Source organism: Sander lucioperca, chromosome 15 (assembly GCF_008315115.2).
Source record: "Sander lucioperca isolate FBNREF2018 chromosome 15, SLUC_FBN_1.2, whole genome shotgun sequence".
Lineage (NCBI taxonomy): Eukaryota > Metazoa > Chordata > Actinopteri > Perciformes > Percidae > Sander > Sander lucioperca.
Genome location: NC_050187.1, coordinates 10864675 through 10890885, shown reverse-complemented (window position 1 = coordinate 10890885; position 26211 = coordinate 10864675). Strand labels below are relative to the sequence as shown.

General features: G+C 41.2%; 1 protein-coding gene across 1 annotated transcript in view; it reads right to left on the bottom strand.

The window, feature by feature from the left end:
* LOC116039428 (serine/threonine-protein kinase 32C) overlaps window positions 1-26211 on the bottom strand; it is a 96949-nt gene that overhangs the window by 46313 nt on the left and 24425 nt on the right. Inside the window, exon 2 of the mRNA XM_031284281.2 lies at window positions 14247-14302. Coding sequence (XP_031140141.1) covers window positions 14247-14302 — 56 coding nt within the window. The remainder of the gene's footprint in view (window positions 1-14246; window positions 14303-26211) is intronic.

The window sequence follows — 26211 nt, the reverse complement described above, 5'->3', positions numbered from 1 at the left end:
GGCATTTTTGACATGTCACAGTGGGAAAAGCCCAGGTGCAAATGATAAAAATGATTGTTGGCTGAATTCCATTTAGCTGCTTCAGTTTCCCATGCTGGCTGGCTCACTGTCATGGTTTACTGGGACACGTGAATAGAACAGAGCCATCATTCGTGTTATTAGCAACACCTGTGCTTTTCCTACTATCACAAGTGAAAATGTCTGCTGTGAAAAGGCTATCACATCCAAACACCTCAAATGTCCCGCAAACTCTAATTTCCTTCAGACGATCGCGGTCTCAAACTCATAAATAAATCACCCATGTTCAGTATTTACAATATCACGATAGCATTAGTCACAAGTAGACATTGATTGTGAGATCAAAAAAGGTTGACACAAGGTCTAAGGACAGACTCTCTTACCACTCGGCCACCTTCATGCGGTATCAGGTAGATATGATGAGATCATATCTCTGGGAATCATACTTCTATTAGGTATCAGAGTCTGTCCACTCAGCCACTCTAAATCTTTCATACACTAAGAAATAGTGATCTAGGTCTGTGCCCCAGACCGCTGCCTCCACCTCCAGCTCTTCTCTATCTACCCAGACCTCCCTCTGGTTAATCTCAATGTTAGTCCCCCCCCCTGATGTGTGCTTGTTTTAAATGCTTATTAGCTGAACATATCACTCGGCTGCTAAAAAAGCTCTCTCATGCCGAGCTTCAAAGCGGAGCATTGCTGTTAAATCCCAGAGATGGCTGCATGTTGTTTACCTCTACAATCCCCCTTCTTTCTTACTCCTTATCCCCTCCACTGTTCTGCTATAGTTAGCAGTCCTATCAATTCTTGTCAGAAGGTCTAAAGCTCCTGAGACAACAAGGCTTGCAGAGAGGAGAAAAGGATGTTAAATTTAGTGGACTCAGTCAGGAAGCTGCAGATTTTTCGGTTTTCTAGGTCAGGTAAGTGCCAAGTCGGCCAGAAGCCTCTGACTGAAACACATGGGGGAACACGAACAGATAGCAGACCACTGCCTGAGGGGAGGAGAGAGAGGCAGCCAGCTTGTGTTTCTCCTTTTAAGTTCAGCAGAAATATAGGCTACTGTACATCAAGTGATGACATCCATCCTTCCCTTGGAGTTAGCTTTTATCTTGTGTTTGTTGCCGGTACGATTAGGGATTGGTATCAAGAACGGGTCAGTAGTATAAACTAGGGCTTTGACTTTTGCCCAAAAATAATATTCGAAGTTTGTTTGTTTATTAATATTCAAATATATTAGAATATTTATTAATAATATTTTGACCATTAAATGCCTTCAGTAAGACCTATATTTTTATCAAACTTAAGTTGTATATGTTCTGTCCACAAGAGGGCAGTGTATCAGTCAATGTCAATAGGCAGACGATGTTTTCACAAGAAAAACACAATTATTAAAATTGTTAATATTATTAAAAGTCAGACCCTGGATTATAGACAAACAGTATGCTTTCGACGGGAAGTTCGGAGCTTTCACCATAGCCTACGTAGGTGGCCTGATGTTTATACTTGTGCACTGGTGTGTGCGTCAAGCCGGCGTGTGTGTGTGTGTGTGTGTGTGTGTGTGGGGGGAGTGTGTGTAGCGTGAGAGAGTGACGGTGATTACTGGTAGCTTCAGAGTGAGTACCGACTCTAGAGTCATATAGCAAGAGAAACAAAGTGTCTCCCCTGTTCTTTCTGACAACCGTGAGACATCTGTAGCAGGAAAAGTTAACCCTCTCCTTGATTTCCTGTTGTTTATGGAGAAGGAGAACCAGGAAATGAGTCGGGGGGAAATGCAAGCCACGGCCGAGAGACGTGCGTCGCCGCGACGTGTAGTTACATTTTGAAATGCGTGAAAAAGCCTCGGAATCTGAATTGAAAACGTTTACAAGCAAACACATTTACAAAAAATAATGCCCATAACAGGTTTGAATATTAAGAGCTGCCTAATATTCGTTCGAATATCATTATTTTTTGTAATATTCAAATTATATTTGAGTAACGAAGTTCGGAGTCAAAGCCCTAGCATAAGCTCCTGAACAAACAGCGCCACTATCGGTACATGTAACGTTAAATCATTCTAACATGGCTGGCATTCATATTCAAGTTCCTAACTGTCCCCTAATGATGGAGAAGCTGCCGACATCTGACGTTGCGTTACTGCATGTTTGCTCTCCAGTCACGGCTCACTCACTTTACTAAATGTAATGATTTAAATGCAATACATGTAAAAAAGGTAGTTGTGTGTGAAGGGGTTAACACCAGCAATACAACAGCAGTGCAACGTGTTTGACTGCTTTAGCAAAGCGGCTGCTGCTGGCTCCGATGCTGATGGGATTTTCCAAACTAAAAAAGGTACACCCGTCACTCGTTATCATTAAAAAAAGTCAATTGTTAACTCAGGACACAGTAGGCATCGGTCTTCTAATTAAGGTTCATAAAAGATCCCATCGACAACGCCAATCAAGCAGCAGCCACAGCTTCGTCAGTGGGTACCAGAGTTAGACTAGTCAGACACCCAAGTCCGACCCCTTCTCCATCGCTCGGCCAGGGAAAAGCAGCGAACAGCGGTGAAGCAGACATATGTATCAATGGCTCCTTTATACTCCATTATATATACAGGAAACTCAAGGAACAATTTCATTTGCTATTTCCGCAAAAAGGTAACAATAACTGTTGAATCTTATCACGTCTTTTCATTCATTTTTTAATCATTTAACCTTTATTTATCCTCGAGAGATCATTGCGGGGCGACCCTCATTTGCAATATCAAGTCAATTATGTCTTTGTTTTTGCACCAAAGAATGGAGTGTATCAATGTGAGTATCGATAAGTAGGGCTGGGCGATCAGATATCACGTTATTCTTCACCAAATACCTCGATATTGATATTGCGGTGATATTCTAGGGTTGACAATTGGTGCTTTAACAAAATATCTTCACACTTAGATTTTAGATAAATAATCATCAGTAATGTGGACATAATGTCTAAGTGGGGAAATGGCAAATAATAGAACAGTCTGGTAAGTTCAGAAAAGTACATCACTAAATGGGAGCGAGAGTTGAGCTCGGAGGGGAATGTAATTAATTGGGAGACAGTTTGGGACAATATTTCCCACTGTTCCAAGAACCCAAATCACCAGCAGATCCACTTCAACATATGTCAGAGGATATGCTGGACGCCTCAGAAGAGATACGTCTCTAAAGTCATTCCTACTCCCTATTGCACGTTCTGCCAACATGAACAAACTGGAACTTTCTTGCACATGGTCTGGGAGTGTGAACAGGTGCATGAGTTTTGGAATAAAACAACACTGATAATATCTGATGTGATAGGATGTCGAATTCCTACTGACCTGATCGTTTTGTTACTTAATGACGACTCCAAATTACACCTGCTCGGGAGACAGAAGAAAATTTGGCTAGTCGGCTCAACCGCAACCAAGAAAATGATAACTCAACGCTGGCTCCCCCCACACTCGCTTTGTATAAAACAGTGGTTAGTGTATTTTCTAGACATAGTTATGCTTGAGCTCTCTACAGCAAGGATTAACAAAGCCAAATCATCGACTATAGACCTATGGAAAGGTGCAGCAGCACAGGTATCAGTCAGCATCACAAGAAGTAGAGGAGAGCCACTAGGCAAGGTGTGATTTCTGTTTTTGTTTATTTGTTTGTTTGTTTTGTTTTTTCTTTTCCTCGAGACCGCGGAGGGTGGGGAGTGGGAGTGGGTGGTTGTTCTTGTTCAAGTGTGTTTGTCTGTTCTGTATGTTTAAAATGGAAAAATAATAAAAAATAATTGATCTTAAAACTTAACTTCACTGCCTTTAAAACCAGTAAAAGACAACACTTATGTCATATCACGATATTACGATATCCAAAATCTAAGACGATATCTAGTCTCATATCACGATATCGATATAATATCGATATATTGCCCAGCCCTATCGATAAGTATCAGTATCGATAAGCAGTATCAGGATCGATAGCAGTATCAATAACGATGGTGTAACACTCATCCTCGGCGAGCAGTGATTGAAAAAGAGTTGTATAAGTACAGGATAACTTGAAAACATGCAAACACACACACTCACTTGCACACACATACTGTACACACTCTTGCCAATGCTGCATTTGGGCAAGAGTTCTTTGATGCAAACACATTTTCAGGTCGGAAGAACATGTCATCCAGGGAGAAGAAGGAATAATTTGCTCTTTCATTTGGTTCATTCCACTGGATGTCTTCTGCTCCACAGCAGCTGCTGTCAGCCTGCAGGAAATTAAAGTTGTTTACTGAACTGGGCCATCCTTTTTCCACAGCTCCAGGATGCACTATTACAGCAGGCATGACCATTAATAAGCACAGTCATGGATCAGAGACTGTCATGGATTCTGAGACTAAGCAAAGGGAAGCTTTGTAGTACATCAGAAAAAGGGTGAGAATCATTTTGAGTACAGATGAATACAAAAAAAAACATTATATGCCGAAACAAATTGCAAGCACATCAGGACCTTCCTCTAACAGCCTGAGAGTGCTTCAGTTTTTGAAGCAGCCTCCACTGAAAATCACTGAACATTATACAGGAATTTGGTGTAACTAAATGAAAAGCAAAAACAGTCCAAGCAATGGCTCCATCTTTAAACATTTCAAACTAAAACAACTTACAGCAGAGATCACGCACCAATCCCATTTTTTCTCTCACAATACCGATTCCGATATACCTTGACTCAAGGTATCTAATACAGAGTACGAATCCAATAATAATAAGCAATAATATCCAACATATCTCTTTTTCCAAAATTTAGAATCTGTAGTTCTCACTGCATGGAACTCAATGGAATCATATTTATATGTAAGGTAACATGAAGCCAGGTATTGCTGTGACTGAAGCTGCAAAGTAAAGTATTTTCATCATCTATTCATTTTCCAATCTTTTATTTTGATAAAGCACTTATAGTTATTAGTAAGTATAAGGTGCCATCTTCAAATGTCCTGTTTTGTCTGTCCAAAACAGTCCAAAACCTGAAGATGTTCAGTAAATTGTCTCTTTTTTGTCAAATATGAGGGGAAAAAAGCAACATATCCTCACATCTGAGAAGCGGGAGCCTGGCATTTTTTGCGTGAAAAAATAGTTGCAGATTATTTCAGACTGCTGTGACCACTGAATATTTCTTCAGATTCACAAATAAACCATATTTAATGTAGATTGGTGGCCGATAACCAATACGTTTAATGAGGTCATTATCGGCCCTGGTGCCGATCCAGTATCCGATTGGTGCATCCCTTACTAAGATTCTATAATTGACTTTCAGTTTGAACTATTGTTTGTTATGATTGCATAAAATTGTAAGAAATAAGAGGGAAAAGAGAGAGAGAGTAAAGCAGACTTCTAAATATTGTGTTGCATGTCTACAACAAAAGAAAAATGTACACATGATTCAACCGATTAAAAAATTCCAAAATGGTCGCTGGGACAAAAACACAAATTGCAGAAAATTGTTCATGCTTGCCTCAAGTGTGTGTGTACCTCCAGTTTATATAAAAGACACAAAAAGACTTTGAAGTCACTCATGTGTGAAGGTGGGAAAATATCAGGACGGATAATGAGGATTACATTCGTCACAGGATGTAAAGGAGACTTAAAATGCACAAAAAGTGCCCGAAGGCTCGTCTCACGTATATTCTCTTTAGGTTTACTGAAGGTGTTAGAAGCGTGACTGCACGTTTCATTAAAGGTGGGACATCTCATACATATTCATCAAAATGATGGATACCTTTTCCCATATCACCGCGATGGAAACACATGCTGTTTGATAACAGATACTGTATAATGTAGAATGTCGTCTTTCAAAATGAATGCATAGTATAAATCAGTGAGGGATAAAAACTGACCATTAAAATGATTGACGCCCTGCCTGTTACCTTGATGCCTGTCTTTGTTAACTACAGGGATTTGAAATGGTATTTTACTTCGCGTACTGTATCTGACAGCTTGCTCAGGTTTGGAGATTTCATTCCCTGAGCTTTCTGTTAAAGGGAACGTCACCGTTAGTGTACCTGTGGGAACGTCCACTACACTGACATAGCCTACATTTGCTCCGTCAAATGTATGAGCACTTTAGCTCTCGCAATGATTGATTGATTGATTCACTTTTCATTCACAAGCTTTTTCCCCTTAAGTTACTGTCTCACACAGTAGGCCAGGGTGCAAACTACAGGGGGAGCTCCTCTTAATAAGACATAAATGCCGTAAGAAACATAATTTGTGAAATTGTGGGGGGTGTGGGGGGGAGGGGGGGGTTTCCAAAATGTACAATATGTTGGACAATAACAAAATACTATTTTTACCATGCATTTCTATTTTTCTGTATCTTGATCATCATGGATCATGTGTAAAGTTAGGTTATTACTGATCTGATTCATCACTAATTCCCTTTAGGAGCCTCGCATGCATGCTATTCTTGCCATCACCATTGAAGCATGGTGGCGCAATATGAAAAACTTCACCCACTCTGCAGAGTATACTGTGCCCTGCTTTAGCCGATTGTATCACATTGTGATGCCTGGTTTTGATACCCTTGTTGAGGTTTGATGTAGTCATAAACTAATTAGTATATCAGTCAGCTCTCTTTTTGAGGCACATTTATTGTTTAATGCTGAATCTGTAGAAAGAAACTCTTAAAGTGCTCATATTATGCTTTTTGGCTTTTTCCCCTTTCCTTTATTGTCTTATATATATATTTTGTGCACGTTATAGGTTTACAAAGTGAAAAAGCCCAAAGTCCACCCCAAAGGGACTTACCATCTCCAACAGAAAACAATGTTCACAAACTGCTCCAAACAGCTCTATTGTAGTCCAGCCTTTACTTCAGAGACAAACGTGGTCACTTTGTAACACACATTATAATGCTGGCCTAGCTGCTAGCGTGGCACGCCCTCATACTCTGCTTCTGACTGGCTAGTATTCCTTACCTAGGTACTGCGCATGTGCGACTCCCAACAAAGATGGAACAGAAGTGTGATGTCTCACTCTGTAGCTAAAACAGAGAGCTCAACACACAGGGTGAAAAGAGGAGCTGCAGCAATGTGCAGTACAACAAAAATATGGTGTTTTCTGAAAATTAAACCATGTAAACCTATTCTGATATAACCTCTAAATACAATTATGAACCTGAAAATGAGCATAATATGAGCACTTTAAAGTCTCTCGTATCCCTGCTTACTGTCTACTTGTTTGTATTGTCAAACAGTTATGTTATCACTGTTAAAGTGACAAGAAAAAAAGCTTTTCATCTGAGGACTAACTGATGCATTTGGCCAAACATAACGCTATCTCATTTAAAACTGGGTAGGGTTGCTGGAGTGTAAACTTTCCCAAATCCAATAAAAAGTAGCACAGAGCCGTTAGCCTAAACTCCGTTAGCATCCAAGACCGGCATACACACAGTGGGGAAGTACTACACAGACTGTTACACAGTGGACGGGCTAGGCGTGATGTAATCTGTAACCCCACAAACTAATGTAGTTAATTGATATGATATGCTAACTCTTGGCCTTGGAAGTAATGCTACATTACTGTAACGGTAGTAAGCTGGACATGCAATCGCAATAATTGCAGCTTATGTTTTAAAAACACACTTTTGGATCTATTTCGTATTGTTTTGTGAATTTGGTTTTGGAAAGGCTAAAAGAAAATACACCACCATCTAAAAAATTTTACTCCTACTAGAGAACCCCATGCACACTGCTTAAGGCTAGTTAAGTAAGCTACTGTTGGACAATTGCTGTTCTGGAAAGGTTGGTAATGGACAATTGACTCATTTCTATTAGACAGTTGTTGTTAAATATGCAATGCAAATACTAGCCAAATGCAAATGTCAATTCATAGTATCTTCAAAGGCTATAAATCAACCAGCTTTACGTCTCTGATCTATTCTGATGTCCATCCTGGGCCAGTTGCTTTGATGAGGAAAGGACATTGATTTTGCAGGTTGATGGAATTCTTATCTGAACTTTTAAAGCCAAATGAGAGGCAGTTCTGTATCAGATTTGTGGATACTGTCACACTTTTACAATTCATTCTCCATGGAGCTGAGCAGATATCAAAAAATGTGGAGGTGGAACAAAACTAAGTCCCGTTTCTGGGTAACACAAGCAGCAAAGTTAAATAATGATACAGTACATGTAGCCTACATACTGAAATTATGATTAACAGTTATTCTCTGGGGAAGAACGGTTGGAGTGATAATGAATACGAGCAAGAATGTAACCCTATTATTAGTGGAAAAGCTAGTATACTCATGATGCATAGCTCATTAATATCTGTTCTTGTATGGACAAAGATGCGCTTTGGCATACTTGGACGATGATAAAACAAGATGCTGACGGCGGTGATAAGCTTGAGAGGTCATGACACCTTTTCTGGCTCCCAGTATTGCTGCCATTCTCATTTTCTAACATGCACATTTTATTTTGTTGGCAGGAATATTAATTTTAACGCCTCCAAATGCCCTATTTTTCCTAGATTCTGATTTGCCCAGGAAATATATATTTATAACAAAAAGAAATGGTTAAAATTATACATTTAAATCAAAACAACAGAGCATTTGTACATCTACAAGCTCTCTGGATGTTGTGTTCAAGCAGTGTGTTTTCGAGTCCTGAAGCCATTTTTTACCATATGGTCCCTTGCCTCTTTTAATGGCGATGCAGTGGAGCTTTGCATTGTGACCCTATAGAGGTGTAGTGTAATGGAAGAGCATACATTTCAGGGCTAATAGGTTGCCCGAAGGCTACACTGCGGCTTGGCTGGGCTGCAAAGCTGCACTCGGCAAAAACAAACTCTCATCTGAGCTCTTCACACCCGCAGCTAGAAAATGAGAAGAAGTGAGATGAGGCTCAACAGTCAGTCTCTATAGGCAGGAGGAGTCTCAGTGTGCTGCCTGGGAGTCTTGCAGGGCTAACGGAGAGAAAAAGGTAACAAAGGCTTCATCATCTCCTGACCTTTCCACAGACACTGGTACCTTCCCCGACATGATGAGGGTGTCACGGCCTCTCTCGCTGTCCTTTCCCCTCGCTGTGTCATCTCTCACCCACTCCCACTTATTTCCAGCGCCTGTCTCTGTTCGTCTGTCCTTTTACTTTCATCCCACACCTAATAAGGGTTTATTCCCACTAAAGTGTGTGCGTGGTACAGGGGTATGAGGATGTAGAAATCACCAGCTGAGCTCCTTTGCCGCCTCTGACCGCCTCCCTATCCCCTCTCTCGTCTTTCTGTTCAGACGTTCACCTGTCCGTGCGACGGTAGGCATTAAGGAGCTGTCACCGAACTGTCGTCAGTACCAATGTCGCCTCTGGTCTCAACTCCCTCCTCGAGCTCTCTCGGCACAGGCCTTAATGAGCCCTGTGGCGGAAACGACGAGACGGAGTGACAAAGGGAGGCAGGGGTGTAACGCTCATGGGGAGGTAGCGGAGGACAGACGGAGCAACAGGGGAGAAAACAATTATCCCGACTGTGTGGTGCTGTATATGGCCATTCAGCCCTCTAGCAGACATGTTATGAATGAGCTACATCCTCTACTGCTGTGGAAATAATCACACCCAGCTACCATCACTCTTCACACCCACGTGGCAGAGGAAAGATGCTCCAAAACGATAGAGGGAGAGGTTAAGAGAGACAGCGCTTAGAGTGGCAATTCAAACAATATTAATGCCATTTTTTATTTTTAATAATAACATATTGCTTTGCCAGCACATGTTTCTTTACTGCCGAGCCCATAAAACACCCTTGAATTGAATTGTGAGAGGAACCGTGGGGGATTGAAAGAGAAACAAGGCCTGATATTTTAAAAGGAGAGGGAGCGAGGGAGGGAGGGAGGGACTACTACAGACTACACAACTTTCACCATGCTTTTCCGGACAGATTTTTGATTTCTAAGACATAAAGCCTCGAGTTGGGATGAAATCTGTGATTGGGCCCGTCATGACAGGCCATCTAGCTCGAGTGGTTCTGAGACATGTCTGGACTTCGAAATGAGCTGTCTCAGACACTACCAAAGTTTTCAGACAGGTTCGATTTCATCACAGCCAAATAGCAAGACGCACGTGTACTTTGAGCCTCTTGGATACGAGTCTGATACAGGGGGATGAGCAGTATGCAATGGCAGCGGAAACTGGCGGGCAACTTTCTATCTGGGAATAATCTAGCAGAAGCAAGAAGTGTAACCTGTAAACTGGAAATGTAACTGGTATAAATTGATGACTTCGGGTTTCACACAAATCCCACACAACCGTCAACTTTTGTCTGGGACAGCCCAAAATCACACAGTGTAATAAGGGACCTTAGGATCAGTTGCATAGTTTGTGCACACCCAGATTGATTTGATAACAGTCTGGGATAGAAAATGTCTTCTACTTTAAGTTGTGCAGCAATTGCGAGATTTTTAAAGTGTTGCTGACAGGGGCAGATGACATCAAGAGAAGCTCTTGTGTTGAAAGAGTGAGAGCCAAAAGAGAGAAAGATACATCCCCTAATACTGTATGTGTATAAAAAAGAAACGAGAAATGAAAAGCAGAGTAGAGCCAGTATAACCCATGTTTGCAGATGGCTTTTGGACGAGGTTTCCTCCGCTTCCCCTCTGACAGTCTCTTCTTTCTCAGCTCAAACCTAAGCACAACACATTCTCTCACTTTCACAAATGCAACACACACACACACACACACACGCACGCGCACGCACACACACACCTACTGTACAGTGCTGCGCACCAAAGAGCCCACTTTCTTGGAGCACCCACACAAACTGGAATATACAGATCATGTTTCACAGTGCTACAGTGTGAGGTAAATATCTCTCTCTATGTTTGTGCCCAATTCTGCACTTCTCACTTTACATTTCTCTCAAACACACACACACAAATGCCAAGGTCTGTATGTTGTTGTATGATGTACTTTTTGGTGCAAAAAGTGGAACTTAATGCAAATCTTAAAATATGCATTATATCTTTAAATGATAGTTTGCTTTGTCTCGTCTTTATGCTAATTGGAGGTCATGGTTTACCCATCTTCTTAATTACATCCCGGCTTAGAGTACACACACCAACACAGGCCTCAGTGTGTTCAGTGGAGAGCCGAAGACTCATGCTGTTAAGTATTCAGAAACAGCAGGAACACAGAGCGAGGCCACAGTGGGCTATAAAACACAGACAGGATGACCGCCAACAAGGACGAACTTTATCTGGACGTCTCTGTGTGCATCTGTCTGTCTGCTTGAGTGCAGTTTGTCTGTGTGTGCACGCACGTGTCTCCTCAAAAGTGTGCGCGAACATGACTGTGTTACAGATATCGTGTAACTGGAAAGCCGGCTCTCAGACAAGAACCGTCCCTCTTAGATGAAAGCAGTTGGCTTTTCAAGTTTCAAGGTTGTTTTTTTTTTTTTTTTATTATCAATGCACAACGATTACAAAAGCAGTTGAGTCTTAGGCTCCCTCCAACAATGCTAATTCAATTTGTTTATAAAGAAAATCACAAGTAAGAAATAAAACTAAATGAGAATCAAAGACATATGACATTAAAGAGTGCAAGTTCAAATACAGAGATAAAGCTTCCCTCGCCTGATGCGGAAGAGGGGGAAGTGTCCAAAAATGAATAAAACTTCCCATTGAAACTTTGTTGTCACATCGCATGACATTTTCTAGGACATCTATCTTAGCCAGGAGAGCAGATTATTTAATGCTCTTTATGTTTGAATTTTAAACCCAAAACATGAACCAACATTGTGACAGGGTGCATGGCTGCCGTCACGGTAGCGATGCGCTACCTATTTTATCTCTCAAAGACTGAGTGTAAATGTTGCCTCTATAGGTTTGGTTAGCGTGTCAATATGTTCTGTTAATTATCACATCGTTTTCAAATCATCTGTTAACCTAGCCATTCATCAAATTCCCTACAGTAATCCCGTAGCTTTCTTGTATATAGGTAGAGCTGGGCAATATATCGATATTATATCGATATCGTGATATGAGACTAGATATTGTCTTAGATTTTGGATATCGTAATATCGTGATGTGGCATACGTGTTGTCTTTTCCTGGTTTTACAGGCTGCATTACAGTAAAGTGAAGTCATTTTCTGAACCTGAGTCTTACCAGACTGTTGTCACTGTTCTATTATTTGCCTTTACCCATTTAGTCATTATATCCACATTACTGATGATTATTTATCAACAATCTCATTGTGTAAATATTTTGTGAAAGCACCAATAGTCAACACTACAATATCGTTGTTGTATCAATATCGAGGTATTTGGTCAAAAATATCGTGATATTTGATTTTCTCCATATCGCCCAGCCCTATATATAGGCCTACACATTTAACATCTAATACTGCGGTGATTTAATATGCTATAGCTACAACCATCAATACACCATAAACCATACCATTTACTTTACAGACATGACAGGTTAAAATATCCACACAACACAAATGTCTTCTGGTAACTACAGGTAGGCCTAATCTTTGTCCTACCAACATGTGCTCTCTTTGTTAAAGGAAAGTTTGCCGCGATCCTCGGGTATAAATGGGTCTATGACTTCCGGGGTAACAGGAAGTTAACCGGAATTTTAAGTAATACATTTTTCAGTCATCAAGATGTCTTGTGGCTTTGTCTAATTTGAATGTGAATCATATAAATGATATGCTGTAAATGTCTAGCTTCTTAGATATATTAATTTTGGCTGTATGGAGTCGTTACTGTCTATTCACCTGAGCCACCCCTGCATTGTATTGTTGGTATGTTCCAATTTTAGGGGCGGGGCTTCAGGCTATATAGAGTAGCAGTTGTATTTGCTCGAGACAGGGCTGGCGGAACACCTGAGGGAGTAGGACGTAAGTCTGTTGGATGTCCTCAGAATGGTGACTTGATTTAAGGTCAATTCGTGAACAGCTGTATATTTATATTATGTGATTGTTTTGACTCCGAAGTCAATTTACTTTATTTTCTTGAAAGTATATATTTTTTTGCTTTCCATAATTTAGTAAATTTTTGTGTCACTATTTTGCCTCCGTGGCCTTATTTGGGAAAACAATAAAAATCCCATCTTGTCAACTTCATCTCCGACTCATCCCGAGTGTTTACACCTGCTCACAACTACTCTTCGACATCTACCCTTAACAAACATTTATTTCCATGTGGGATTTATTCCCAAAAATGTTAAATGTAGTGTTAATAATCTAATGTGCAAAACAAATTGCTTCAGTCTCTCTAAAGCTAGGCCTGCACGCTGTGTGTTTCCCAGCTCACTGCAGATTCCCTTCAGTATCATAAGGGAAGTGGCAGCAGCTTGAGGGAACAAAGCAGTACGTAAAAAAATTAACATAAATTCACATGGTAATGTATTCAGCATTGGGCAATGACTTTCGATATAACAGAGGGACATGTTTTTGAAATAAGATTGTGTTTTGAGAAGACAGAAAGAAAATTTGCAAAGGCGTGCACACACATGAGTATAATGAACAAATATTAGCCGTGATATTTGGGATTCAAAATGAAGATAAACTATTGCAATCTCTGGAGCCCAACTGTGAGTTGACACACAACCGCACACACCCGCTACGCACCGAATTCATTATTGAAGTCCTAAACAGGCATTGAATACGAACACAAAGGATTTCTTCAACTAACAAATGGCCCGAAAGTGAATCCAAAATGTCTTTTTTATCAACAATAGCCACCAGTGATGATATTGGCACCTGAGACAAGGTTGAAAAGAACTGCTGTAATTTGGTTTCACAATATGCAGCACACACACGACACACACACACACACACACACACACACACACACACACACACAGGCGTGCCAAGTTTTCCTCTCTGCTGTATTCAGCCCGAGCATTGAGCATGATGACAAATGCAGCCAAAGTATTGTGCCGCTCTGAAATTAAATGAAGAGACGTGGGGTCAAAACTCCCAGCATGTTGGCTGGCTGAGATAAAAAAGTAAGTTGGCTCTCTTCTATGTGACTTTACAGAAAGAATTACATACGCTGTATTTATAACTAACTAATAATTTATTATTAAAATACAAACATTTATCTGTAAAACACCATAGAATCATGAGAGCTAAAGTGTAATCTTTCACAGCCAGTTCTTCTGCCTGTCCTCTGATTGTTTAGCGGAGATAATGACTGTGTGCAGGGTAACTGGAGGTACAGAACACACACATCCACTGAATATAAAATGGAGTTTACATTACCTTTCCAAAGCTCCCTTTGCCAATGGCCCGCAATATCTGGAAGTGGTCAAAGTTTACTGTGAGAAACAGAGAAAAAGAGCGAGAAGAAATCCATCAGCGAGAGTTCAGCTACAAAACAGGGCACAGGACATGTAGTGCAATCATAAAGCACCAGCACAGTGACACCTTGGCTGTTGTTTCAGCTCTGCAGTTCAGCACATTAGATTTAAAATGACTATTAGGGTTAAAGTGCAGGGTTTAAGCATGGATGTGAGGGTGTTCACTTCTACATCAGATGAACGGTGGAGGAATTGCATTCATTTGTTTACACAATCGCCCAACGTTATGGGACAGAAGTTATTGGACATAAAGTAATCGCATTTAATGGTTGGTTGCAAATCGTTCCAATCAATAACTGGCTGATGTTGTGTGCTTATGTGTCCCTGGTGTCAGGCCTGTAATACAAGCATCTTTACTTCTTGCTTGCTTTGAGGGCTTTTTGTTTTTAGCCTGGTCTTTAGCAACACATGCTTAGTTGGATTGAGGTCAGGTGACTAACTTGGCCAGTCAAGAACATTCTGTTTGGCCTCAAAAAAAAGTTCTTGGTTGTCTTGTCTGTAGGTATAATGTCACTTTTCCTTCTGCATAGTCCTAAATAACAAGACTAAGGGTCTACGACCACTGGGGCTGCACCTAGACACAAATGCTAACATGCTCACAATGACAATGCTATCATGCTAATGCTAACATTTGCTAATTAGCACAAAACACAAAGTGCATCTGAAGCTGATGGGTGTGTCATTAGCTTTGCAGGTTTTTGGGCATAAAACCAAACTGGACAAATTACAATTTTGACCAGATGATGGCCCTAGATGAAAAGCAAAAGTTATTACTAATCATCCTCAGGGGAACATGAATGCCTGTAGCAAATTTCATGGCAACCTGTCCAATAGATGCTGACACATTTCACTGAAAAACCACAAATGGGAACCTCCTGGTGGCACTAGAGGAAAAGGCAGGGGATCGCCAAAGTCAACAGGATTCATCCCTTTGGGACCTTATAGGTCTGTACAAAAAATGTCACGCCAATCCATCCAATAATTGTTGAGATATTTCAGTCTGGACCAAAGTGGTGAACCAGGCAATTGGTCAAGCTGAAAGTCAGCACTTTGACCTAATAGTCACGGTTTTATTTCACATCCAATGGGCTGGAGATATACAGATACACAGATACAGATAGCTTTATTGTTCCCCGAAGGGCAATTCAGTTTCTACAGTCCACCGAAATATATACACATTCATACGGTCAGTTATCAATGACAGAGGGAGCACAATAAAAAGGCAAAGGCCTAAGGTAAAGTGCGAGATCCAGAAGTAAAAACTGGATTAAGCCGAACAAGAAAAGCCAAAACAATAAAAAAAAAACATTATTGTCCTTATACTTTCTGGCTGTACTGTACATTGCATTGGTACGGTCAAGTTGTAGCTTTTGGAATCAATAGAAAATAAAGGATATTTGGTTACACTTTACTTATTTATTATCATTATAAACAAGTCATAAACGTTTATGACATAACGCTTCTTTTAGTGTCATTCGGTTTTTGTCATGAAAAGTTATGGTTATGGTTATGGTTAGGGTTAGGGTTCATGTGTCATGACAGTGTCATGTCACTCTTATGTAGATACCTTCAAGTAAAGTGTTACCGGACATTTTTCCCTTAGAATGAAAACCCTCTGAACTCCGCAGGAGAGAGAAAAACTGTCTTTGGGACAATGAAAAGGAAAATTTAAAAAAAGCAAAGATATTTTCAATAAGAGCACAACAGTCACAACATGAAGCATGTACTGTATGTTCTTGCAAGCTCTGAACAGCGTAGCTTCAACATAATACCATGTATCAGCAAGGGAATTGGAAAATAATTATGTTATGCAAAGTTTCTTCTAATAATGCCTGCTGCATGGTTCTGTTTTCTCATAACTTTATGAAGGCTCTGTTGAACTAATGACATTAATGGAAGTTATTTTCTGAAAAACTTTCTAGACTCTGTCTTATCATAACATCAGCACTTAAAAGACACGCCACATAAAACATTCAGAGCATGGAAAATTATTTAATTTGTCATAGCTATGTCACAGAAAATTGGACACTTTTGACTAAGCCACGAAAATCATTATCAAGATCAACGATGGTATGCTTTAACTTGTGCGAATGAACAACAAGAAATACAAAAAAAAAAAGATGATCACTTATGAAAATGTTTTATTTGGATTTCCAGTTTATCTAGCAGAAACATCAGAGAGGAGGCACACACAGGAATCTCATTTTAGAAAACCACCCAGCTCATGGCACTGCAACCATTCCTCTTACTTTATTTTGTTATATCAGTATGTGTAATGGCAGTTAGATGTTTTGGTTCATTGCCTTCTTCAGTGGATGCATTATGCTGATTGATAGAGTTGTCCTGTGTGTGGTACAGAGTTTAAACTCAGTCCTGAGAGGGAAGACATTATAGCTGGTGAAATCAACTTTCACTTGCTATTAGGGCTGTGCAAGTCATCGATTTCGGCTCCTAACGATCACAAAAACAATGCTATCCAAAACATTGTCTTGTGTTGTCAATGACACGCACACTTCCGCCCCCTCCTGAAGGCTAAACTCACTTAGCCAATAGTCAGCGAGGTCCTGTTTGTGGTATCTTGTGTTGTCCTACCCTTTTTTTTGACATTTGACATTTTCATCGCTTTTTCTGACGTTTTTTTGTTTTTGTTTTCACCAACACCAACTTACTACCACTAGTTTTACACTACTTTTTGGAATTTATGGTCAATAAACCTCATTTATATAGAATTATACCTAATATTTGAGTTAAAAAAGCAAAAATTATGAATTATTTTGACTAATAGTTAAGATCATAGTATGTTGAGTAGATGAGTTTAGTCAGGATACTGATTTGAAACCATTTCAATTTTCACCCGAAATTCAATGAAAGTGATCAATTGTATTTGCAAAGAGCGTTGTATGGAATCCATCCTTTTTTTGTGGTAATTTGGTTAAAAAGAAACCCATATTTCTGATATAGACATTTTTAAAAGGGGTCAAATTTGAACCAAGGACAACAGGAGGATTAAAACCAGTGCGAGTGAAAATGGCAGAGGGAGAGAAGCGGCGTCGGGTTGAGCAAAAAGGGGAGCGAACTAATTCCGTTTGTCTGGGAACAGTTCGGATTGCAGCAATCCGACGTGAAAGCAGAAACACGCTATCTGCAAGATTGGCTACACGGTGGTGTCTGCACCAATGAGTAATTGTGTAAATAATCGTGATTCCAATATCGACCAAAATAATTGTGATAACGATTTTTCCATAATAAAGCAGCCCTACTTGCTATAACTTGTTAAGAAGACACTGTTTATTACGTGAATTATCTCATTTTCTTTCCCCCATGTAGGTAAAAGGTTTACTCCTAATTTCCACCGGCTGCGGACCGGCTCCGCTGCGGAACGGCTCTGTGCTCTGCCGTCCGTCAATACCCACCAGGTCCGGATTTGTTGCAGAACGGCTGCGGCCATGACAGCTGAAGTCACGAGGACCCACAAACAGAACCACAAAACCAACAGTTTGTTTCCATCCAGAGGAGTAGAGGGGAAACAACTCTGTGCTGTGTTTTCAAGGTGTAGTGCAGGGAAATATGATCCGCCGTGAGCACGGTGTATTTTATTTTGAAAACTAACCCGATGTTTTATTTTGTTTCTGTGCTCAACTTCCTGTCCCGCACAATCTGAATTGTGCTGAATTGCTGCGGAGCTCACCGGCGTCCAGCAAAAATAGAAGCTCTGCGTATCTGCTCCGGAGGGCTGCGGACTGCTGGAGCTGGGACGGAGTCGGAACGCACCCATTCCGCAGTCAGTGGAAACACACACATTGACTTTAATGGAAACCTATTGACTCGGCCGCCATTCCGGAGCCGTTCCGCAACCGGTGGAAATTAGGAGTCAGACCTGCACACTCTCTTAAACCTCCTCCCCTCTGGCAGGCACTACAGATCCCTGCGCACAAAAACAACCAGACATAAGAACAGCTTCTTTCCCACTGCCATCACTCTACTGAACTGCGGATAAGTGGGGTCATCCCAACTTTGGCCACTCACCCACTTCTCTACACACTACATACTTATCATTCCAATATGTATCTTGCACAGTACTTTGCACTATTACTTTTTGCACTTTACATCCCACTCCATGTGTACTTGTCTTATTTGTATATTTGTACTGTATATTATGTTGATATGTGCCTATATGTATATTGTTGTCTCTAATGTACAGTATGTGTCTATGTTACTATTTGTTTACTGAATGTTTACTACTACATGTCTATTTGTTGAATGTATAGAGAGTTAACACCTACCGAAGTCAAATTCCTTGTTTATGTAAGTATACTTGGTCATTAAAACTGATTCTGATTCTGATGACTGATATTTTAAAGGATTCCTGGGTGCATTGGTTCTGATTTAAGCCAGAGAAATCAGTCACCTTGTTACTATGCACTGCACGTACGTACGAATGTGGGCTGATGGGCTACCAATGACCGACCTCCTCCTGGTCCTCAGGGTTACTGAATGAGACTTGCCTCCGCTCTGTGCGTGTGTGTGTGTGTGTGTGTGTGTGTGTGTGTGTGTGTGTGTGTGTGTGTGTGTGTGTGTGTGTGTGTGTGTGTGTGTGTGTGTAGCTGTACCGCAGACAGATGTGAACACAGCAGGCACGGCGCTAACGCATGCAGCACCTCCTTAAAAGTCAGTCAGCTTCCACATCCTGATCTGCTCAGCCCCCCTGTCCGTGTAGACAAGGAGCAATCATGAGAGACGACAGCAAATGCTGGGCTCCTCCAGGAAGACCCACTGCCAGCTGACCTATGCACTCCAGGCTGAATGAGGATGGAAACCCCACAATGCTCTTTGCTTCCAGATTTTAAAAAAAGACACAAGGTGTGGTTTGCGTGTTTTGTCTGGAAGATAGGCTAATCCAGTGTGGATTCTCCCTGCTCACTCTTTCGTACACAGCTAATCCTCTCATATAGCATGGTTCTGATTGCACCCTGGTGACGACACACAGAGACACTGTACCATGAACATGACCTAACGGGTATTAAAAAGGATGAAGAGAAAATGTGACAAATTATTTTATACGCAGCATGGCGGGTTCATGGATTCAGTGGTTCCTCTTTAAGATGAGACAGCGGTACGGTATGTGCTGGCAGAAAGATCAGCAGCGGTATATGTGCATAGGACAGCAGCAACAAGAATGAAAAGGTGGGGCTAATAATACAACTAATGAGCTGTGTGAGTTGCTGATTTCCAGCCAAATCAGCTACTGATGCCATGAATCTGAAATGTAATTGGTGATCAGTAAAATGTAAGTTTACCCCTGAGATTCATCAGCCTCCAAACAAATATGACCTGCAACTCTCGACGGACATCTGAGGAGAAACACTCAATCCATCCTCTTAAAAATAAGAAAATATGTACACAATAGTGTCTCCTTTCATTAACCGTGCGTTCATGGACATCGGAAAAACGTTTTTCCGAGTGAAAACGTCATCATTCACGTCCCTTCCTGTCGGAATAAGAGGTGGGAAACTCGGGCCAGATTTTGCTAACCGAGTTTCCCAGTTGGTGACGCGTTGTTGACAACTGACGTTTCATGTAGGCGACTTTGGTTCACTGAACATATTTCAATGACAATAAAGTTATTTATTGTGGACAAACGCCTCTGCTGAGAAACATACACAGACATAACATGTTTCAAATTATTCATAGATAGGCCTATGTATAAAAAAAAAAAACAACACATTATCCGTGTCCTTTCCCGTTCGTTGTCCTGCAGATAACACAAACACCTGACGATGTGCTGTTTGTATGCTCGCATAAGAAAACAGCAGCAAATTATTGTGGCATCCATGTTTTCACCAGGTTTTCACACACCTGATGCTCTAGGCTACGGCCAACAGTTGGTGGCAGTCATGCAAGAAGTTGTTATGCCAAATGCCAATATAACAGAAGAAGAAGAACACGCATCCCGACCATCCTAACCATGTGAACGCTGGTAGTCGGAAAAACAACGTAATCACGGGGGCGGTCCCTATCATTCCGAGGTGGCATGAACGCGCCATTAGTGTCTTACTTAACCACTTCTGTGTGCATTAATATAAAAATCAAACCCAACAGACATGTGTATTAGATTAAGCCTGATATATCTCACAAAGGAAGCAGGAATACCTTACAGTATATTATTCAGCAAGACTGCATAAAAAATGAAAGCAGTATTAACACAATTTGAAAAAGTGGAGAGCTTGTTCACTCATTTAATCATTTCAGGCTTTGTATAATATTCATATAATATCCCGATGGGTACATAAATGATAGGGCTGAGTACTTCACAGGCAGCTTCACCACAGGTGGGTGTATTCTTTTCCCAAAGACTTGAGTAAACCCTGAAGCTGACTGTAATATGAGGATCACACAGCATCAGATCGTTTAAACCTAAGCCAACGTGTAAATTAAAAAAGAAGACCCAAGAAATGCAAATGGAGTATTAAAGACTTGGAGTATGATTCTACTTGACAGATAGCACAATTAACCATCCACCTCAACTTTTTTGGAACTCATCGATCGATGTCCCCAGCATCACAGCGCTTCCTCGAAGTATGAGTCATCGAGTAATGGGTAGCAAAACAAAAGCCCCCCCCTCCCTCTCTCTGGACTGGCTGACCTGAAAGAAGTCAGACAAAATCAAAGAATGTTTTTCCTAGTGCTGAGCACTTTCTTCCCCAGCTTTAAGTGGCTACAGTTGCTGCAGTTGCTTAAGTCAAATGATTTATAAAAGGGGGTAACTATTGAATAAACTAAAGTCAACGAACGCTGCTGATGGTATTTGTAGTTTTGTGCGTTTTAAGTGGTACTCGTGAAAACCACCATGTTGATAGTGAGTGAGGTTGGATAGAAAAACAGTGTCTGTACTGCAGTCACTGTGTTGGCTCCATCAGCCGCTCTCATGTTCCAGTAGATGATGCACAAAAGACTGTGGCCAGACCCTTCAGACAAGTGCAGCGTGTAGTCTGAGTGAATATGATCTACCATGGAGACAGTGGGAGGACAACAACATCAGAGGCTGGAAGCTGCTGACACCCCAGTATGATATGCTAAGCAGGCTCCACAGGAGTCCTCAATGGGCGATTGGCTCCTGTGGAGGAGCTGATATTAGCACAAAGCCCATGTCAAGGGGCATGCAGAGGGCGAGAGTGTGTGTGTGTTTAAAGGCCCTGACACACCAACCAGACGGGCCGACCGTCGGCAGAAAAGGCAGTCGGACTGATCAGTCGGGTCCCGAGGTCCGTTTTGGGCGCTTGGAAACCATGGTTCAGTGACGCACTGGAGTCATCCTTAACATTACCCCTCCCTTACTTAAATAAAAACGAGGTTGCTACTAACGTTAGAGCGCATATAGCATCAGTGTTGTTTCGTTCAGCCTATGTGTGAGGGGTGCTTTGTGCTGTCTGTCCATTCCATGCTTCTATGCTATAGCCACCAGTTTTATTATTTAATTATTTGGACTTTGTTTCTGAGATATCTGTTGTGTGAGTTTGGCAAGCCGGGCATCTCTAAATACTACAATACTCATGAGCCTTGGCCAACATTGCTATGGAGAGGATGCCAGCTAATTGCGGTATTAGAATGCTTGTTTTACAGCTGGCATTTCTGCAGAGCTTTGTTGGTCATCGAGACGCTCTGGTAGGTCTGAGCAACCGGAGGTACTTCCACCTGACAGAAAAGAGTCGTAAGTGTCCTTCCAAGCTGTGAAAGTTCTCCAAATGTCAGTCACCTCACAGAAAATAAATGTGATTCAGTTTATAAATGTTTGGCACTTTTCCTGATAGCACTACTTGGGGCTATAAGTGTGGTGATACAAAGGGAGACTGGCTCGTTCGTTCTCATATCTCTCTAGCAGGAGCCGCTTAAAGGACAAATCCGGCACAAAATGAACCTAGGGGTTAATAACACGTGTACCGAGTCGACCGTTCTGAGATATCAGTCCCTCCAGAAAAACACGATTATGCGATGGCATAATTCAATGCATAATCAGCCAAAGTCCGCATATTTATGCGGGGGGCGCATTATTTCAAATACGCCGCACTTTCGCCGCATAAATTGCCGATTTCCGCACAAAATATGCGGGACTTGCACGATTTCATAATCCCCGCATTTTCATTGCAAAAAAGTCACATATATCTTAGCAGAAAGTTGAAAAAATTTGCGTTTACTTCACACAAGAGCAGCCATTTTCCCCTGTTGCCATGGGAACGTTATGAAGTGACGTAATTATGCGACGTGAACATCATCGAAAAGCTACAAATCCCGCGATGAACTCATGATGAAACCGCAGTTTTTGCAAGTTCCCGCAATTTCATCGCATAAAATTGCATAAATATCCCGCATATTCCATCGCATTTTTTAAGAAAACATGCCGCATAATCAAGGATTTTTGCCCGCAATAATCACAAAAAAACTCTAATGCTAATCCTAATGCTAATTGAATGTGACCAGTTTTAGTGCAAACCGCTAATTAGCTTATAAAGCTAGTCGTCGGGGCACGGGTAAAGTAAAAAGAAATCGCTATTTCTATACCACTAACAAGGCTCAAAATAGCACCACACTTCCACGGTAGCATAATGAGGGTCTCTACATGTAAACTGAAGCATTGAGAACTTTGTAAGTGTACAGACAGTTTATTAAAAAGATAGTTTAGAAAGACAGTACCGTTCACGTATACAGACGGGCGCCATCTTGGGAATCTGAATCTTGGGGTCCTGACCAGTCGAACGACTAAACTATAGCTTGAGCTATGTTACTGGTTACTGGTTGCACGGCGTTCGTCGATCAACTGGTCCAAAGCACAGCTTATTTCTACGAGGAAATTTGGTTGTTGCAGGACCACAAACAGAAATAAATATGAAGATAAAGAGAGAAAGTAAAAAATAAAAATAAAAAGTAAAAAATATCTAAATCGCAGGGGCGCGTAATATTTGTTAAAAGCAAAAGATGTGTCAAACCATTCTGAATTAAATATTGTGGTGCTGCAGAGACGTCCCAGACTAAAAATGGGATACGTAATGACAATTAATTCAGCAAAATAATGGAAATATGATTTAGTATATTATGTAGCAACATAATAATATAATATAGTAGTATAGTATAGTATGAGATATAAGATACCGGGCTAGTATAATAAGGTATTAATAATACAATCAATTGTAATGTGGAGGATTAAAGAGAGCAGGGGCTAGACAAGGTGAACCATGTGGAGGACACCTTCACGACCACGAATAATGCATTATGCATCGAGATCATTAACCTTGCTAATTATATCCTGGGAAATACTGAATTGCAGAGGGGACAGGAGACAACCTTTTCAAAGCAATTCTCCTCAACATGATACATTTTAGAAAGTTAGGACAAAACAAATATGCGGCTCAACAGGTTTATCAAATCCTTCAAATCCTTCAAGATGAAAATAAATTGCAGTTTTACAAGCCAGAGTCATTATTAGAACATAGTAACAAAAAAGACTGCAATTAACAGCTGGGACCACACAGAGAGGCAGAACATGTGACACACACACACACACACACACACACACACACACACACACACACACACAATAATGCCAATAAATGTATATGAAAATTAATATGAATTTAGTGTGTGGCAAAAGGTTTCTATAGTCATATTTAGGCATTAATTATGAGTCCAAAGATAATGCAATTTTCATGAGACGTTCTTTATTAATCACCATCACAGTCGCTGCTCCCGGCAAAAAGAAGGGTTGTGTGAGGGGAGGAGGTTGAGCAATTTATCAAGAGCGCAGATTCTGATGAATTATAAGTTCAATCGTTCAAGTAGCTGCAGTTTAGATAGCTCTGGTATGATACACTGCAAACAGATGGTTGGCGCTTCAAAGTTGAGTTTGTGTTATGTATGCAATGTCACTTGCTTGAGAAAAGTTAGATGGACTCAGTATTTTAGGGTATTGTGAGGTGTGATACAGCACAGTAGCTGCAAAGTGGACAAGCAAACAAATTACCCTAAAGGTGTGGACACACAGAGCCGATAATCGGCCATTGGACAGTCTGGTGAGGTCAGTGACTTGAGTCTGTTCGGTGTGTTCCGTGCCGTTGTCCATCCGAGGGGCCGTCATCCTTCATTTTGGCCGATTTAACATGTATAATCGGCGGGGCGGGCACTGCCGGCAGTCGGACTCAAATGACCCATCTGATTGGTAGAGTGCTAAACCGGAAACGGGGAGCGGAATCTAGACTAGAGTCTCTCAAAATCTTACGAAAATCTTTTAAACTGACCTTTGTTGATCTGAAATGAAGACAAGATTCAGCAACTGCAAGATTCATCCTTCATTTTGGCCGACCTGACATGCTCAGTCACTCACGTGACTCACAGACCCACGTGACGCATTCGTCCAATCAGCTGCCGGTTTTCTTTTTTGGCGACAATACAGATTAGCGCTGCCTGCTGTTATGGAGACGTATTACGTTTCGTCGCTTTGGTGTGTTCCAAGGCACTTTTTTGACCAATTTGGGGAGACTGATCAGCCCAACTGCCTTTTCTGCCGATGTTTGGCCATCGGCTCTGTGTGTCCACACCTTAAGATACGCATTCAAACGTCCTCGTGTTTCAAGTTTTAACTGTAGTTCCATCTTGAGCTAATCCGTGCCATTAGCCGCTTTCCGACCGGAGGGATTTTTGCAGTTCCTAGAACATAATAGCCTGACAAGCCAGACCCACATCAAGATGTTGGGTCTGGGAACTCACCATTGGCAGGGCTCAATCCGAGGGGCGGGATAAACGGTTGTCTTTCAAATTCTCTCTGCACTCATAGCCAACCAGAGGAACGCTAGTTAATAGATTAAACTTTTCCAGTCGGCAAAACTCCGAACACATCTTCCTTTTTTAACAATGACTTCAGTGCTTAACTCCAAGTCTTCCAGAGTCGCAGCTAAAGCAGATTCGAAAGACCGCTCTTCGCCAGCAGCAGCAGCCATCTTCTTTGTTTTCAAGTAGCAGGGAACCATCGCAACTCTGCCGTCCTTATGTTAAGCCTGCCCACCGACTCTATACATGATGTGATTGGCCTGACCAGAATTTGGTTTTTCCAGCTCGCAAGCCAACAGAGTTGTTAGACTGACCCTGGCTGCAAATTACATTTGCTGCCGTTAGGGTGCGTCTAGATTTCTAGGCTAAGAACATAACGTTCCTAGAACCCTTTTTTTCTTGTGTTCCGACTGGACCAATTTGGGGATTATTAAGTTCCTCTGACCACAGTTCCTGTAACTCTTTCAGCTTCTACTTCAGGGCAGGGTCTTTTCCGCATAGTGGTGGTTAGATGACTGTGTTATAATAACAAAAGGTCAGTTCCTATGGCCACTTGGCCAGTGTGAATGCAAATTGAAAAAATGGTTTTGGGGGAGAGTAGTTAGTAGAACTGTTTAGAAGTGGACTGTTCCTATAACTACGTTCCTGTAACTACTTGGTCGGAAAGAGGCTATAGTAATAGATGTGTGAACCTCTGATGTAGTGTCTCATTTTTATTCTGTAATTTTGAGTGGTGAGATACATCACTCACATTTTAGCCCAAACCCAAAAGGTTGTCCTTCGATAATACACTACAGTTATCTAGAAGAGAGAATAACTGAACTTCATTTGGGTTTAATCAAACCGTAAAAATAGTGAACGTAGCAGCGGTGACCACATCTATTGGTTTGTGGACTACCGTTTTGAAGTTTGGCAATTTGGCTGTAGCTATCTTCTTTTTTTAAACTGGACGTGACAATGTTTGGATGAGAGTGTGGAGCTGAGGAGGATGATGCGGCTAAGCTAGTGTTGTTTATGGTTGCAATAGTGCTGCGCTAAGTTAAACGCTAAAG